Source organism: Lonchura striata, chromosome 8 (assembly GCF_046129695.1).
Source record: "Lonchura striata isolate bLonStr1 chromosome 8, bLonStr1.mat, whole genome shotgun sequence".
Taxonomy (NCBI): domain Eukaryota; kingdom Metazoa; phylum Chordata; class Aves; order Passeriformes; family Estrildidae; genus Lonchura; species Lonchura striata.
In genome coordinates, this window is record NC_134610.1 from 10,495,448 (window position 1) to 10,512,153 (window position 16,706).

The following is a 16,706-nucleotide window of genomic DNA, read 5'->3' on the forward strand; positions in this document are numbered from 1 at the left end:
TCTGACATTTCTTAATGTTAAGATAAGCAGGCAGCCACATAAGCCAACCTGCTGTTCCTTTAAAGGAGGTGAGTGCTGACAGACATCATCTCCCAACCCACTGGCTAATTTCTTTTGAAAGTTTATTGCTTGCCCAGTCCACTGTGGATGTGGGAAACAATTTATTCTCTTCTGCAGTACGGGTATCTATATGCATTAGAAAACATTTTGCATTCCTCATTACTGCCATCCTTCATTTATTACTTGTTGCTCAGGTCATCCACACTTTGTTTTGGTGCTGTTTTACTGCTTCCATACATTACAGTCTAACTATGCATGTGCTAACTACACTACCTGCATGTGAATAGATAACATTTCTGTCTTTCAAAGGTATTCAAAATCTATTTTCTTTAGATGTATTGAATCACCCAGATAAAACTGATTCTTTCATTCAGTGGTTGAGAACTGTACACACATATGTCTTAATTCTGGACTTTGGGGAATTAAGGCAAAGGTAGTCTACAGAAATACCAGCACAACTGAACACCCTGTGCTGACAGAATCTAGATTTTTGAAATTCTGATTTCATGGGAGCAAGATTGTCTCTTGAGAGGAGCTTTAGTTATTAGTGAATTAATATTTCAGTATATGAAATCATCTGTATGAAGGGAGCTATTTTGAATAGCAACTTCTTAAGAGTTGTAACATTGCCAGTCTTAGTACAACTTTTGACATACCTGTCTATATATGATGTAATCCAGGGAGATTTTGCAAGCCAATAAATCCTTTTGGTAGCTGTGCTCTTCCTAATTTCAATGCCTGTGTGACCTTAAACTGCAAAATTGGACATTTATCTAGTGCTTAACATGAAGCACTGAACACCTCAGCCAGTACAATGGATGTGCTGCTGGAATATGTCATGTAATGTTTGCCATAATTTCTAATAGTCTTTAGGTGTTACTGTCAAAGTGAAAAATATTTAGTAACAGTACACACCCCATCAGTGTTTCACACTTACACTTTGGTCAATTGTAACTCATGGCTGCTTCTTTTTGGGTGCTGTGGGTTTGTGTTCATTGTTGACCTCACTGAAGCTAGCAGCAGTTAAAAAGCAGAATATAAATTTGAAGTTAAAAGCATAAACCAAAAGGTTTAAAAGCCATAAACCCATTTCCTTAAACTGATACTGAAACTATGTTAAAGTAGGCAAACCTATGTTTTTTGAAATTGATATATGAACAGCTCTTTTATGGAACATAGATAGAGCCCAAGTTTTAGAAAATATTTCCTGTGCTTTTGAACAAGAAAAAGGATGACTAAATGTGTTTAGTGTTGGTGGTCACTGTCTGCCTTTCAGTTTGTGACAGTGGGGAGTAGTTTGTAGGGGCACATTTTCTAATAATACTGTCCTCTAGTGTACAGCTTCCATGGATTTGTTGTATTTTTTTCTTTTCCTTGGGAAACTAGCGTTCTCTCAATAGCATTCTCTCAGACCCAGATGTGGAACAACCTGAAATCTGGAGTTTCACACACCACAGGTTCTCTCTCAGCTCTTTCCCCTTGTTGTTGATGCACTGTTTTGCCTTACCAGACTTTTCCAGGAAATGTCTAAGCACTTGAAGGGTCCAGACAAAAACTCAAAGCTGGTGTTTGTGCTAATAAAATGTTTATTTGCTACTTGCTGTCAATTTTCCACTTGTTATTGTTGTAGAGCAGGTAAAGAGAAGACGCAGCCTCGCTGGGACTGGCAATACTCACACAGGCCAAGTTGTAAATAAGGGTTATAGCATGCTGCTGCTGGGCATTAAATAAGCAGATAAATTTCTCTTTGCTGTGGATTTATTCAAGGCAGATGTTTTTAGTGAGCTCTGGAAAGGTTTGGAGGAATATAAAACCTGCTGCAGTTCTGGAATCGATCCATGAGGATCAAAATCTGGTAACCAGTGATTTGTTTAAGGGTCCTTGACACTTTTATGGCAAGATCATGTATTTCAGAGAGGGCTGGCTCAGTTTGAAACACATTCCAAACCCAAACCTGAAATAAATCCTTGCAACAGAGCAATTCTGTAAACTTCTGCTTTCCTATTATTTAATTTCTGACAAAAAATTCAAGAAAAAAAAAGAGTCATAGTTTGGGAAGGGAATGACTCAACCTTTTGAAAGGAAATGGAATGCTGATAGTCTGTGTTCGTAGCTTTTGGTGTGGCATTTCCTCAGTGTAGAGATGTGGATGAACACATTAGTACAGACAGAGCAAGTATAAAACAAAGACAGAGAAGAAATGGAAAAATACTTAATGTAGCCTCAGCCATGTGATCCTGGAAGTACATACATGATGGTCTACCAGAGCTTGAAGGGTCAGCTAAAAATGGCCTTGTGTGGTCCAAGAGGGACTTAAGAATATTGTAAAACAAAATCGAAAAGGAAGGCAAGTATTTCCCATTGTTTTGACCCCAATTGTTCCCTGTTACAAGTGATGGAAGGTTAATGCTTGAGGCCTTTGGAGCTGGGTTGAAGAATTCCATTAAATCACCAGAAGAAATTGTTATAAACTGGAAAAAAAACCAGTAAATATATTAGGTGGTGTGTAATTGATGACTTTCTTTTGCAGGCCAGAATCTCAGCGGCTGTAAACAGATGTGGCTAGACTAATGCTAGTAAAGAGGCTGTGATGTGAAGACAGAACCACTGAAAAGGTTCTTTTGTCTTCATATCAACTGAAGTGCTACTCTTCCATTTTACTGTACTGTAGATAGTTGATACCTCAATGTGAAAGCAATTTTGCCTCAAATATTTTAATAAATCTTAATATCCAGTGAGGCAAAAATGAGAACTAGTACCTCCATTCTAATATATTCCCTGGCTTTGTGTAAATCACTTTTTTGCGTAAAAAGTGATTTTTTTTTTTTTTTTTTTGGGGGGGGGGGGGGGTGGTAAATCATTTACCCTGGTTTTGGATAAATCACTTAATCTCTCTGCTGGTTTCTTATTCCAGAATGAAAAGACAGGTATGAGGGTATTAACAAGTTAATAGTAAGAAACACTTATTTGGTGCAGGTCACTTTCTGTGACAGTTAACACATTATCAACTACCTGAAGTTACAGTATGGTAACAATCTTATATTGCTGCTACAATATTTCATTTTTTTCTGAAAATGAAATATGCTGGGAAAGATATTCCTTGGAGCCTGAACTCTGAGTAAGCACTAAATCAATATACTGGAGTAGGATGAGGGGTCTGGGATGAGAAGGAGCTGCTGTTTATCAGAAAGCATTGGAAAAAGACATGGCAACAAAGAGCTTTAGAAAAATGCTGTGACATTCTTAAACAGAAATCAGCCCCTCATTGTGTAGGATCCCACCATTTGTACTTCATGGAACAAGGCTTTTGCTTAGTTAAAGATAGACTCAAAAAATTTTTGAGAAATTATACCAGAAGTGAAAAGTTTCTTCAGTTTCTTCAGCATATTCAGCTTGTGGCCAATGTTAATGTCCTTTAATATTGAGTATGTAGTGCCAGGGAAAAGAGGTCACCACATCACTGGCAAAATTATTTTGTCTGAACTCATATCCCAAAATTTAAAGGAAAGAGAAAAAATTCTGGCAGCTGTAGGTTAAGCTGCAGCAGATGAGAAACCCAGCTGGAGTGAGGTGGGGCTGGATTAAAAATGAAAGGTTTTTAAAGAAGAGAGCCTAAGAATGGGTAAGGTTGGTTGTCTACATGTTGTAATTTGCAGAGTAAGTGCTGTGCAGTCAGAGAAAGTGGAGCTGAAATGAGAATTGGAAACTGAGAGGAGAATGCTGGGAGAAGTTTGCCCAAACCACAGCCAAGCCTTCTTCACTTCAAGACAGATCATCAATATTTTTGCCCACTTGGAGGTTGAAGGAACTTCCTGCTCAGTTGCCAAATTTTGATATGTAGTTCAGAAGGCAACATTGCTTCTTTCCCAGTGTGCAAACACAGCCATCACTATAACTCATTGCAGCTCATCCTGATTCACTCAGTTTCTTCATGGATTGTAGACAAAGGATCAAAGAGTCAGGAGATGGAGAGCTGACATATCAGAGGGGGGATAGGAAAGGACTGCTGCAATCAGGAGCAATCAGGAGTTGTTATAATGACTTGGCAAGTGTGCTAACAATTAACACATTCTAAAGTGACCCTCAAAGACAATGGCATTTGTCACAAAGCAGAGGAAGAACCTTTGCCTGAGTAGTTTTTTTATTTGGTGGAAAATTGTATGTCTGCTTTTCCCATTTTTTTGCAAGAGAAAGTCACAGATCCTCATCAAGTTTCAAGAGCTCAATTGCAAATCAATAACTCAGTTCTCAGTTCCACCAGCTGAGGATCTGCCTGTAGATCTGAAGGTGTCATTAATGCCATAGGAGGCAGGGATATACCAGTATGGTTGTTATTTAATGAGAACAGGACTGGTTCATTTTGCTGAAAATTCTTCCTTTGGGTAGACCAGGATTCTCTTAAAGTTGAGCTGGACGTTTGTGTGACTATATGTAGGTGCTTGTAGTCCTCTCCTGCCATAACATGAGAATGACTCTTAATGCTTTCTCAAATTGCAGCACCTTATCTTCTAAAGATCAAGACAGAATTTGGTATGTGTCTGCATTTTTTGCCTGTATATTGTCAGGAGCTACTATGTCTCAGCACATTTGAAAACTAGATGACTGAGGACAGATTTTCATTATAAACCTAATCTTTGGCAACCATGCTAAAAGTATTTGGTCCAACAGCTTTGCACTCTTGCATACTCAGAGGTGTAGTAGCATTACTGCTCTTTTTTTTTGAGTTTCTGAGCAGTAGGGACCCAGGTGTCAGGATTTTTCATTGGCACTCACTGTTTTTGTGGAGAAACTGTTCTAGTGGGAAATTTTTCTGCATGAGTATCTATCTGCCTGACTAGTCTTATGATTTTAAGTTTGGCTTATCCAAGTGGTTCTTTTTCATTTCATTATCTTCTGCCATTTGGCTTGCAAAGAGTATGTCTTTAACAGACATAATAAAGAATATGTGTCAAAAACTTTCCACTGCATTGCTAAATGTCCAACATTTCTTCCTGATACAGTCATCTGTTAAGTTTACCTGCTTTCTCTACTCTCTCTCCCATCTTGCCAGGTCAGAGGCTACCCTGAGCCACAGATCACATGGTACAGAAATGGGCATCCTGTCCCAGAGGGAGATCATTACATCGTGGACCGCAGCATCCGAGGCGTGTTCAGCTTGGTCATCAAAGGTGTGCAGGAAGGAGATGGTGGCAAATACACCTGTGAGGCTGCAAATGATGGTGGGGTTCGTCAAGTGACCGTGGAACTGACAGTGGAAGGTCAGAAGATTCTTAAACTGTTGTTTTGGTGATTATAGTTTAAGTAAAAGAGCAAGGTGTGCTAAACAGTCTGGTTAAAATCACAGCACATGCCTTCTCATTGATGCAAGAGTAAGATTCATTTATTGCATTTCATAGGTTAAGACATTGTGCAGGGAGCTACATGTCTGCAATTAGATAAAATGTGAGTTCTGTTTCAGGTGTGGGTGATGATGTGCAGGTAACAAAAGTCCTAGCTTTAAAGACTTTGCTCTAAACTTTGTAATTTTCATGGAAAATTACCACTCAGGACAAAAACTGCAAAGCTGCACGCCTGGTTGTAATTGCATGCTTAATGTCAGACAGGAAACAGCCAGGATCAAACCCAGGAATTTTTAAGAGCACATCTGCATACTAGATAGTTGCAAACTGCCAAATTTAAAATATAAAGAGTGACACAAAGCCAGGGAACGATTGAAATAAATTGTACTGCTTCTCCTCTTGCAATTTGGTAATATCAGAGACCTGTTGAATATCAAAACCTCTCAGGTCACAAATTTGTCTTGAATTCTTGAAGAAAGGAAAATAATCTGCAGCAGTCCTGAAACTGTCAGTATCTGGGTTTATTCAGCATCAAAATCTCTAATATCCTCAGGGTACATACTGAAATATGCATAGATCTGACACAATTTACATGGAGGTGGAAGATTTTTTAGAAGTCATTTTCGTATCAGTTTTTCTGACCTGCTTTTTGCTGCAGTTCAAAACAACTTCGGGGCAGTACCCAAAGACTGAATTTCTCAGTCTGTAAGAATTATATGGCCTTTGTTCTAAAATCCCTTTATCCATCAAGATAACAAAGCACAGGGGGTTTCAGGCTTTTTTTTAAATTGTTCTCCGCAAAGGTAACCACATGGGGCTGCCTGCTGCTTGAGAAATGAGTGACTGAAAGGTGATCTATTCTCTCCATCTGCATGGCTGTCCTGGCAGTGGTGTGGGCTCTCCTCAGGCTCTAGAACAGGTGTTTTGCCCAGCCCCACAGCTGTGCCGCTGCTGCTGCTGCTGCTGCTTCTGTCATGAATAATATTCAGCGTTGTTACACCTGAGGCTGGGGGTTAGGGACTCTGCTAAAGGTTGGTTTTAAAGTTGGAGAGCCTAACTTTGAACTACAGATGGCATAACCTTATACTGCAGGTGTTGCATTCCTCCTTTTTTTTTCTAACCTGGAGAAATGCAAATTTACATAGTCTTTATTATCGCTAATTCCCAAATGAGTGATAATTGACAAAACTTTGATAATTAGTGATAAAAATCAGTAATTAGTGATTAATTGATAATTAGTGATAAAGTAATTGACAAAACATCCTGTCTTTCTGTCCTATGCTTACAGGAAACTCCTTGATGAAATACAGCCTGCCATCCAGTGCCAAAACCTTGGGGTAAGCAGTCTTCTGGCTTGGATATTGTTTAACACACACTTAAGTATATTTTGGTAGGAAAACAATTACTCTTTCTAAAAGTCTCCATTTACCCCAAGCAGAGTAGCTACTGTGAGAGCTGCTGGCTCAGCAGAGTGCTGAGGCAGTCAGGAAGATGCACAGCTACTGCTCCAGCACACTGACTGGGGAATTAATGTGGCTGAAAACAGAACATCCTGCTGCTGCCTAAATATTGCACCCTCCTCTGCTGTAATTTTGCACTCTCTTCTCTGCTCTCTGATATTCAAGAATCCTTCTCCACAACTTCCATGAGCTGACAGTCTTTTTTTAAAGCCAGAGCAAATGCTGCTTTAGAAGTCATCAGTAAGAAATAAAAGCAAGTGAAATCAGTATTCTTGCACAAAGAACTTAAATATTTCCAAGCAACACAGTGGGTAAACTGTAGTCCAGAAGAAATAATTGTTCTGGTTTGAGTAACTTTACCAAGAACAGTTGATGGGGTGATGTAAGCTGGCACACAAAAGCCTACTTGTACTTTCTGCACTTCAGTGAGCATTTACAATTACGTGAATGTCACTGTTTTTAAAGCCGCAGGCCTAATTCTTCCAACAGTTGAATTAATTTCTTTATAAATAGTTTGAATTTAAGCAGAACTTTCTCTGACATATGTCTGGCAATGAGTCACTCTGGATGTAGGCAAAAATGCATGTTCTGATTATGTTAGTGATTAAAATATAGACAGTTAAAACTGGAGCATTTAATTTCATAATTGGTATGCAAATTGTTTATTTTTTTAATTTTAAAATTAACAGATTACAACACTGAAAATGGTAAGTAAAACTGAGTAATCAGGATACATGATTTTATATTATAAATTATGTATTGCAAATTACCTACAGACATACACACAGGATAAATAATCAAAACAAGAAAGGACAGTTCAGGTTAGGTTTTGTTGTATAGTCAGACTTTACAAAGCACTATCCTATTCCATTGTATTGTACAAAGCTAGAGTGATTGTCCACACTTTTTATGGTCCTGTATTTTCCTCCTATTCAGTATTAATAATTCTATGGTAAGAGAAGTGAGAGGAATAAAAAAATTATACATTTTCATTTGTTCATATCTAGGAACCAGCCATAAAGCTCCAGGCCAGGTAGTAGTTGATTTTCTTTTAATTTGTTGTGCGTACAGATATATAAATATGGACTCATCACCTAAAGATGGTTGCAAAAAGACTTCTTTAGTTCACATTCATGTTCTTCTTTAGTGGTAGTATGAGGGAGAAGATGTTAAAAGCTATCAGATATTTAATTATATGATGAAGTGCTTTTCATTTTAGCATGTTACAGTCACCCTTCACTCAATATTTTCTGGCCTTCTTGCCCATGTAAATCCTTTCATTATGGTGTCATCTCTTGCTCAGAAACCTGGAGCTGCCCATGTGGCAGCCACCATGTCTTGGCAGCACCTTGGACTGAGGCAGTGGGGTCTCTGTTAGTATCTGACACCTGGTAGAAATGCTGAGGTACTGACACATCTTACTTGCATGTGGTAAAAGGCCATCTCGAAAAGGAGGCCTTAAAATGGTTCCATTTGCTTGAAAGTAAATGTTTAAAAAAAAAGAAATTATCATCTACCATCTGCTAATGTGTCTTTGTTGTACCAAGGCTTCAGAGCAAAGAGTGAGTGTGTTCCCTTTGACATTAACAGACCTGAAGTTGCACCTTTTTGGTTTTTTTTCATGCTATAATGCTGTTTGATGCTTTATATTTTATGGTTGTGTAGCTGTTTACAATTTTGGACTGCAGTCACTGATGTCACTTTAGTTTCATCCTATGTCATTTCCCAGCTGTACCAGCCATGTAAGTAGAGCTGGGCATTTACACTTAGTAATTCACCTGGGACAGGTGTACTTTGGTTTTCTGCCCTCTTCATTTTTGCTTTTAAAACATTTGTTGCAAATGAGGTTACAAATAAAAGTCTTCCCCAGACTAAAAATATTTACCAGGGCATGTCAGAAATGTTGCAAAACCAATGTGCTGATTCATAAATCAGAAATTACTGTGTCAATTGCACTCAAGAATGAAACAAATCACATTATAAAACCTGTGAACAGTAAACAAGTATGCACAAATAAACTCCTAGGAGGCAACTAAAAAACAGAAAATGGGAAAAACTAAATGCATACAGTATTTCCTATCTTTTGGTTTTCCCAGCTCTGCTTATGAAATGGTCCCCAAGACCTTTTCTGAGTAGGCCAGATGAGGGTGCATAACATAACACTGTTGAGTTGCATGAGGAGATAAGAGCAGTCATCACCAGCATTTCCATTTCTTCCATGGCCAAGAAAAATATCATGCAACTACAGTCTAGCTTGCCACCAATGATATACCCTTGATGGCAGACCACAGGTCTGAAATGCTTCCTGACATGTGGTGTAACCACAGCAGCTTCCAGCTCTAACCACAGCAGCTTCCAGCTCTTCTGTAAAACCAGAATGTCAATTGCCTTTGCAGGGCAAGACTTGCTGTTCCATCTGTGGAGCAGAGGCCAAGCATCTGGGGAGAAAGTCCACCCAAGTTTGCTACAAAGCCCAGCAGAGTTGTTGTGCGTGAAGGCCAAACAGGCAAATTCTCATGTAAAATAACAGGACGTCCTCAGCCTCAAGTAACTTGGTTTAAGGTATGATTTCCCCAAAAGCTTATGTTTTCCTTCTCTTTTGAAATTTTGTGACTTGAAAGGATGAAATGCACATTGAAGTCTTAAGTGTCAGTGTCCCCTTTGGGCATACACAAGATTTCCAAACACATTTTTTTCTTTGTAAGGAGAGAGCTTCCAGGTAAAATTAGGTACTACACTGATTGGGCCATTTTTACTGAAACTGTCAGTATTTTAGAGAATTACAGTTACTTTCTTTGATTTGGGAGTGCAAATATATGACTGCTCTGGTGGCATCCCCTCCACCCTTCAAAAGAGTAATGCCTTATATATAGCAAACATTAAAAAACAGAACTCTTATCAATGCTTCTATTTTGTCTTGATATCTCCAGGTCTGGGGAGTGGGGGAGGAAGAAACAAACAAAAAAAAAAATCCTCAGAAAACTTCTCAGAGAACAGGGAAATGCTTCCAAATCATTGCGTGCTTTATTCCAGACCTACCCTTGTCTGTAACATAAGGATATCAGGGTACATCCCCAAACACAGGCAGCCTCTTGCAGTGGAAGTGCTCCCTGAGCTCTCCTTCAGCTGGGGGCTGTATCTGGAGGCTGCCTCTGCTTCCAGCTCTGTTCTGTGGGACCTGCTGGCTCTCTGGGACTCTGCAGTGCAGCTGCTCCACCACAGCCTGGTTCCTGCCCACCAGGCTCGCTCAGCTTTTCCAGCCATGCAGCTCCATGCAAAACAGGATTTGGCACTCAGTTCTCTTTGTTCAGGGCTGTGTGGTAAATGGCAAGTAGGGAGTACCAATCCAGCAGTTTGGATCTACACTTCGGTACTTCTCCATACTTTTTTTTTTTTTGCAGTTTGCTGGAGGTTATATAAAATAATTTTCTCTTGATTGTTACCTTCTATATAATGGAAATGAACTTACATATCTGCTGGACCACATCTGGCTACTGTAGAACCAATAGATGACCACATTCCTAACAGCATGGAAGCTTTATCAACAAGTAAAATAGCACTTTTCAGAACTAATTATTTAAGCCTGTTTGTAAATATCTGACTCTGCTTATTATTTTCTTTATAATTTTAAGTTGCAAGGAACAGAAGATTCTGTACCATCAGCAACCCCTAGATATGAACTAGCTTTTTAAAATTCCATTAGGACCTAAAGCACCCAGGTAGCAATAAGTTAATAGACTTCAAGAATGACAGTGTCTGTAAACACTGCCCAAGTAAAATAGTAGATTTGTAGGCTTTCCCTTCCTAAACTTAGGATGGGAGAAGCTGTGGTGTCTGAAGGCATTCATTCTTAATGGCTGATGCTGAAGCAAAAGCACTGATTTGCTCACAGATGAGGTATTGGTCAATTGCTTTGTAGAATTTAAAGGCAAGGATTGTCATTGTGATCATTTGTTTGTGTAACAGAGCACAGAACTACACACATTGCTTTTTGCCTCAAAACCATTTATTTGCATTTAACTCCAGTGTAGCTTTTGAGGGATAGAGAACTACTCTCCAGATTGGAAGCTTTTTGTTAAAAGTATTTGACTTCCTGGAACAAACAGGAACATAAAACTGGTTTGAGCCTACATAAAATGAAAAAGATTTTTTTCAAGGAATCTGTGTATAATAAACAGGGAAAGGCCAAAACCAAACTGAGATGAGTAGGTGGCAAAATAGAGGAAAAAGGAAGCCTCCTGAAGATGTTAATAACAAAATTTTGGGCACAATTTTTCTTTTGTTTATACCATATGAGTATTATTCCTAGAAGGAATTTGGCTAAAGGATAGGAAAAAGGCAGTGTGACCTAATGTTTTACTAAAAAATTCTTGCTCCCCTTCTCTTGACAATAGCTACTGTCTCATGGTGCCTTGTGATGTTTGCAGGGTGATATTCAGTTACAGCAAAATGAGCGGTTCAACATGTATGAGAGAACAGGCATCCAGTTCTTGGAGGTGCAAAATGTTCAGCTTGCTGATTCAGGGATCTACACGTGCACGGTGGTGAACAGTGCTGGGAGGGCATCTGTGTCTGCAGAGCTCACCGTGCAAGGTACAGCCAAGCGTTTGCACGAGGGAGAAAAGTTAAATGTAGAAAAGTTAAATATCTCTGTTAAAATGTCTCTGGTTGTGTTCTTGATATTTACATGAAACATTCACTTCTTCCAGTTATCTTCTTCTCTCTCTCTCTCTCTCCCCCTGTTTGTTAAATGATGCTGTGGTAGCTTGGAGCATGCTACAGCTGTAAAAATCGTGTTGGTTCAATGGGGAAAAAGGCAATCCAAGTGTTTTGTAACAGATTTCTTTAAAAACACCTTTTCAATTCTACTTTTACTTCTATGTTTTGAACACTGATTTGATCTTCAGCAAATGGAACCTAGCACTTGTCGTTATAATCAGTAATTAATTTTGTATTTGTTGAGTACTAGCACCAGATGCACATTTATACTAACTCCCTTATGGGAGGCAAAATTTTATCCATATTTGTAGAACTAGGAAAGTGAAGTAAAAGAGCATAATTCTAAATTATGAGAGAGAAAAAAACCCATCTTAATAAGATTAAAATTCAGTCTTCTCAATTCCCAACAGTGTATTTCACTGCTAGTTAAGGAAACAAATATATTTGCATAAGTAAAAGGTTCTATTTCATACATGCATTTTCATATACAGCTCACTTTGCAGTTTGATGCTTCTTAGGGTGCCTGTTGCATCAGCCTCAAAATCATACAGCCTTCAGCAAGCACACTAAAGGGGAAGTTCATCAGTCAGTGGGTAAGCAGTCACTGGACCCAATTAAATAATTAAATCCACAGCTGCTGGCTTCAGCTGCAGTTGTGAGCTCAATGGGTTACATAGGCACCCAGCAGTAAGTTTTTTGTTGCAAGACTTTTAGTTTCACATCAATGCTGTCATTCTGTAAGGTATCAAGAATATAAATAACAAGTGGATGTACTTTTGGGATGCTCAGAACCACAGCTAACCTTTGTACAAATTAAAGCTGTACTTTTTTTCTGTAAGTTCCTATCTGCTGAAGCCATTGTAGAAGCTTCTACAGTTTGCCTTTTCAACAGAGGTTGTACAAAAAGGCCTGTTTCTTTCAATAAGCCTTTTATCTAAACATAAAACTCGATTCCCAATTGCTCTCCCTGGAGTGGTGAGCTTTCTATTCTATAATGGCTACATCTGCCTCAAGAGATGGTGCAGAACTGGGGTCACAAAGCCAGTTGTGGTATATGTTTGCTTCAGACGCTGACCACATCTCTGAATAATCCATTCTTTCTTGGATTAGTGCAGGTAAAAAGGGCACTCTTTTGCAGTGCTCTTACCTAACCTCAATATATAATACCTAATTCTTTCTTTAGCAATTAGATCAGGTTGCCAGAGTTGCTGCAAGATAGCAGACAATCAAGTGGCTCAGAATACTACATGTTCTTTCAAAGACATGTAATCTCATATATAGATATTTTCCTCCAATAGCTCTATTTTTTCCCTCAGTGGAAGTGAAGAGGGAAGAAGAAATATTCTTTTAATAGACAGGGTTGCATGGTATTGTCTTGTCTGCAACCAGTAGTTACGAAGCTTCCTTTTCTGCATTTATCCAGTCTTTTCAGTTTTAATTTCTATATTCTTCTTCCTGTTTGACAAGTTTATTGAAACGAGGTCAATGGGGTTTTTTCCCTCTCTCATCTCAACTTTTGTTTGTGTGTAAAGAGATTATTTTTGTCACTCTAAATGTCATGCAAGTCCAAGCATTTAGATGTGAATTTTTGCTTGCAAAACACAGTGGAGATGAGGATATTATCCATTATATGATTTTGACTTTTCCCTGAGGCAGACTCTGAAAGCATTTTTATGAAGTGCTTGTTGATGACTTGAAAAGTTTGTTATCTTGTAAATTAATTATTACATGTCATTCTACTGTAGTTTCTAGTCTCACAACCGGCAACAGCATAGGTGCAGCTTTGATCTGACCAGGACAAAACAAATTCCATCCTGAAATCTTACGTAGAGGGTAATGGAGAGATGTAGTTGGTATTTGACCTAGAATGGCATTTCTCTCCTCACAACTACTTATCTCGTGCTGCCCCCAAGAAAAACAAACACTGTCAAGGTTTTTGAGAATTCATGGAGGATTACAAATCAGGATTGTGGGTCAATATATGCTCAGTTTTATCAATGCAGCTGATGAGTTTGCACCTTGGCAAATCAATATAGCTCAGCCATGTGCCCAGATTTCCTGGTGGTATTACAAAGTGAAGAAATTGCAAAGTGTTTTGCATTAGCTTTTGAGTTATTCATGTTAATCATGATAAATTCTTGCTACACAGCAAATGGGTTGTTAAATGTTTACAGGTGGGTCCAGGTTTTGGGAGGTTTTACTCCTGTTGACTTGGTTCTGTGTTTTAGCCAGAGGACTGCTGCTGTTTCACTGTGAGCGTGCTCAGGTGTAGGACTGATCGATGGTTTGTCTTTCTCTACCTCTACAAACTCTGTGGAATTACCGTAAGATTTGATAAGCTGCTTCCCAGTTGGAATCTATTCCATACATCTCTCCCCCAACACAGAGCTCTTGAGGGTCCCTGAACCTTTAATTCTGCAGGGTTGTGAGAACATGATGCAGCAATGTCTCAAAATGGACCAAGACCTCTTTGTGTTTCAGCTGAGCTGCTTCCTGTTGTCTGTATCAATTTTAGGTGTGGTGATAGTCAATCTTGGCTTTAATGCATTGAGAATTTGAAGAGTAAAGCTTCTTAAGTATTTTTTTTTTGCTTAAAATCTTCCAAATTGTATAACTTACCTCTTTCTTCTTTTATATTTCAGGTCCAGATAAGACTGACTCATACACTCAGCCACCTTGGTATGTTTTTACTGGAGTACTTTCTCTAATTGCAGTGCACTCATTTTGGCATTTACTGCATGTGCTTTCTTCACAAAGTGATACATTTTTGGGGGTTCAGTCTATATTTGGAAGTCAGAAAATGTTTGCTTGGAATAAGATTCTCTCTCCTGGGAGACTCATAGGAAATAGTTGGTGGAACTGGTGGCAACATTATGAAGTACAGAGTTCTGGTCTGGTTCAGAAAAGCAAAATTAAAAAAAAAACAAGCTATGTGAGCAGAAATTGTATGCTATACCAGAGGCTCAAACTTCATTTTTGGAGTTATTGTTGAGTGCACCTTGTCAGTACTGAGCTGGTCGTTCTTTCTTGTCAGACACTAAACATGGTATAGCCATGGTCTTTGCTGCTGTCTGAAAACACATACAAAAGTAGGGGTAAAGTAACAAGAAAGAAAAAAATAATATTTAGGCCTTTATCAGGATTTTTAAAATTAAATCATGATAATTTTTTTAAATTATGTTAAAAAATTACTTTTCTTCATGAATGGAAAATGCAGGAATGAAAGGTTCAAGGCTGTCTGGGTAAGACACTTCGATGAAGACCAGTTGCTTTGTAGTCATTAAGATGTTTAAGCTGTTCTCACATGCCCTGGGTGAGATTCTAAATAGTATGCTCACACTGTCCTAACTGCAAAGTGGAATTGAAAATGCTGTGCTATTCTGTTTTTCAGATCTGTGTGATTTTTAGGAACATACTTGAAAGTAAGTTTAGTGTAAATGAAACTGTGCAGCATTGGAAGCAGAACTCCCCATGCATGTGGTTCTCTAGAGTAGTTCTGCATCCTCCATCATATACACACAAATACACACACACACAAATAGATGTTTTATGAAATTAAAAAGTCTTACAGTTGTAACTGCAAATCTCAAACAGCACATCAAACTCTGGCTGAAGAAAGTACCTCTGTAAATATCCCAAGTGTCCCTGAGAGAAGAAATTAATGGCACCAAGTGTAACAAAACAGAGCTGGGATAGAAATTACTGCCCTTATTTCAGATGTGTTCCAGTTCTGCCTTGGAGTAATTCTGTGGAAGTGTGAGACACAGACACTCTACAGGTAACAGCCTAGGGATCAAGGCAGTCACCTTCATTGAAGGAGGCTTGGGTTCAAGTCCCCAGTTAGTCAGCTACTCTTGTGCTCCCAAAGTACTGAGCAGCAGATCAATCATAATTCTGAGAAACTCTTCCTAATAAATCCATAGCTGATATTGTTACATCCAGTCAATTTTTTTAAGGTGCTGACACCCCTTCTTCCTCCCTGAGACCTTTGGTCTAGTTTTCTCTCAGTCCTGTTTTGAAATTACCTGAATTACAAGACACCATAATAGGTAAAATGACTTCACCATTTCCATTTCCATTTCCCTTTAGGGAAGTATTTTATGTGACATTTTGAGCTATTTTATACATGACCTCAATTTATTAAAGCATCAAGTAATATTACATCATGGTCATTCAGATCTCGTGTAATTGCTTCCCATCTAAAGCTGTGCATGCAAGGTTGATGTCTGACTCACAAAGCAGTGGAGTTATATCCAGAAATTCCTGAGTTGTCATAGTGTCTGAGCCCTGATTTCATCTTATGAAGCTTTTCACTTCACCTCTTTGACCCATCTTCTTAATCTGTGTGAAAAAATTTAAAGGTTAATCAGTTCACCTTCTTGCTGAGGGCTTATATATTTATGTCATTACTGATAATAATAATAATAATAATGAGTCTTTATACAGTGTCATGTATATCCAAACTTCTCATTTTCCTTCAGCATGCCATCAAAACCAGCCACACTTGCTGTTAAAGCTGTTGAAAATTCAGAATTCAAACAGGCAACCAGCAATGGGATTGCTAAAGAGATGAAATCCAGCAGCACAGAACTCATGGTTGAAACCAAAGACAGGGTGCCAGCAAAGAAAGAGTCCTTTTACATCACCAGAGAAGCCAAAGAAAGTAAGCAAGGACAGCACCAAGAAACCAGCACAGAACATAAAGAAGGAAAAATGGGACCTCAAGTCTTGCAGAAAACTTCAAGCACCATCACACTACAGTCTGTGAAACTGCAACCAGAACCAAAGGCAGAATCCCAGGCCCCTTCCATCACACAGGGTGAAAACAGGAAAAGGGGTGTGCAGCTCCTGATGTCAGCTCAGCAAACTCCACCTACAGGGCACGTCAGTCCCAGGACTAGAGAAGCAGAAAACAGGTCTGGAGCTCAGGGGGCTGTAATGGAGGAGAAGAAGGAGCCCCTGGGAATTCCCCCTCAGTTTGAGATCCATCCACAGAGCCTGGAAACATCAGAAGGCCAGGAGATTAAATTCAAGAGCAAAGGTAAAGGGATGAAAATTATTGGAGCCCCTGGGTTTGGTCAGAAAGGGGTTCCCTTTCTATGTGTAAAAGTGGAAAGCAATTCCTGCT

General features: G+C 38.9%; 1 protein-coding gene across 3 annotated transcripts in view; it reads left to right on the forward strand.

Annotated features, from left to right (window-relative positions):
- MYLK (myosin light chain kinase) overlaps positions 1–16,706 on the forward strand; it is a 195,609-nt gene that overhangs the window by 71,827 nt on the left and 107,076 nt on the right. For all 3 annotated transcript variants that reach the window (XM_021526062.3, XM_021526064.2, XM_021526065.2), the window contains 6 exons: positions 5,111–5,318; positions 6,688–6,736; positions 9,256–9,421; positions 11,287–11,452; positions 14,221–14,257; positions 16,060–16,619. In XM_021526062.3, coding sequence (XP_021381737.2) covers positions 5,111–5,318; positions 6,688–6,736; positions 9,256–9,421; positions 11,287–11,452; positions 14,221–14,257; positions 16,060–16,619 — 1,186 coding nt within the window. The remainder of the gene's footprint in view (positions 1–5,110; positions 5,319–6,687; positions 6,737–9,255; positions 9,422–11,286; positions 11,453–14,220; positions 14,258–16,059; positions 16,620–16,706) is intronic.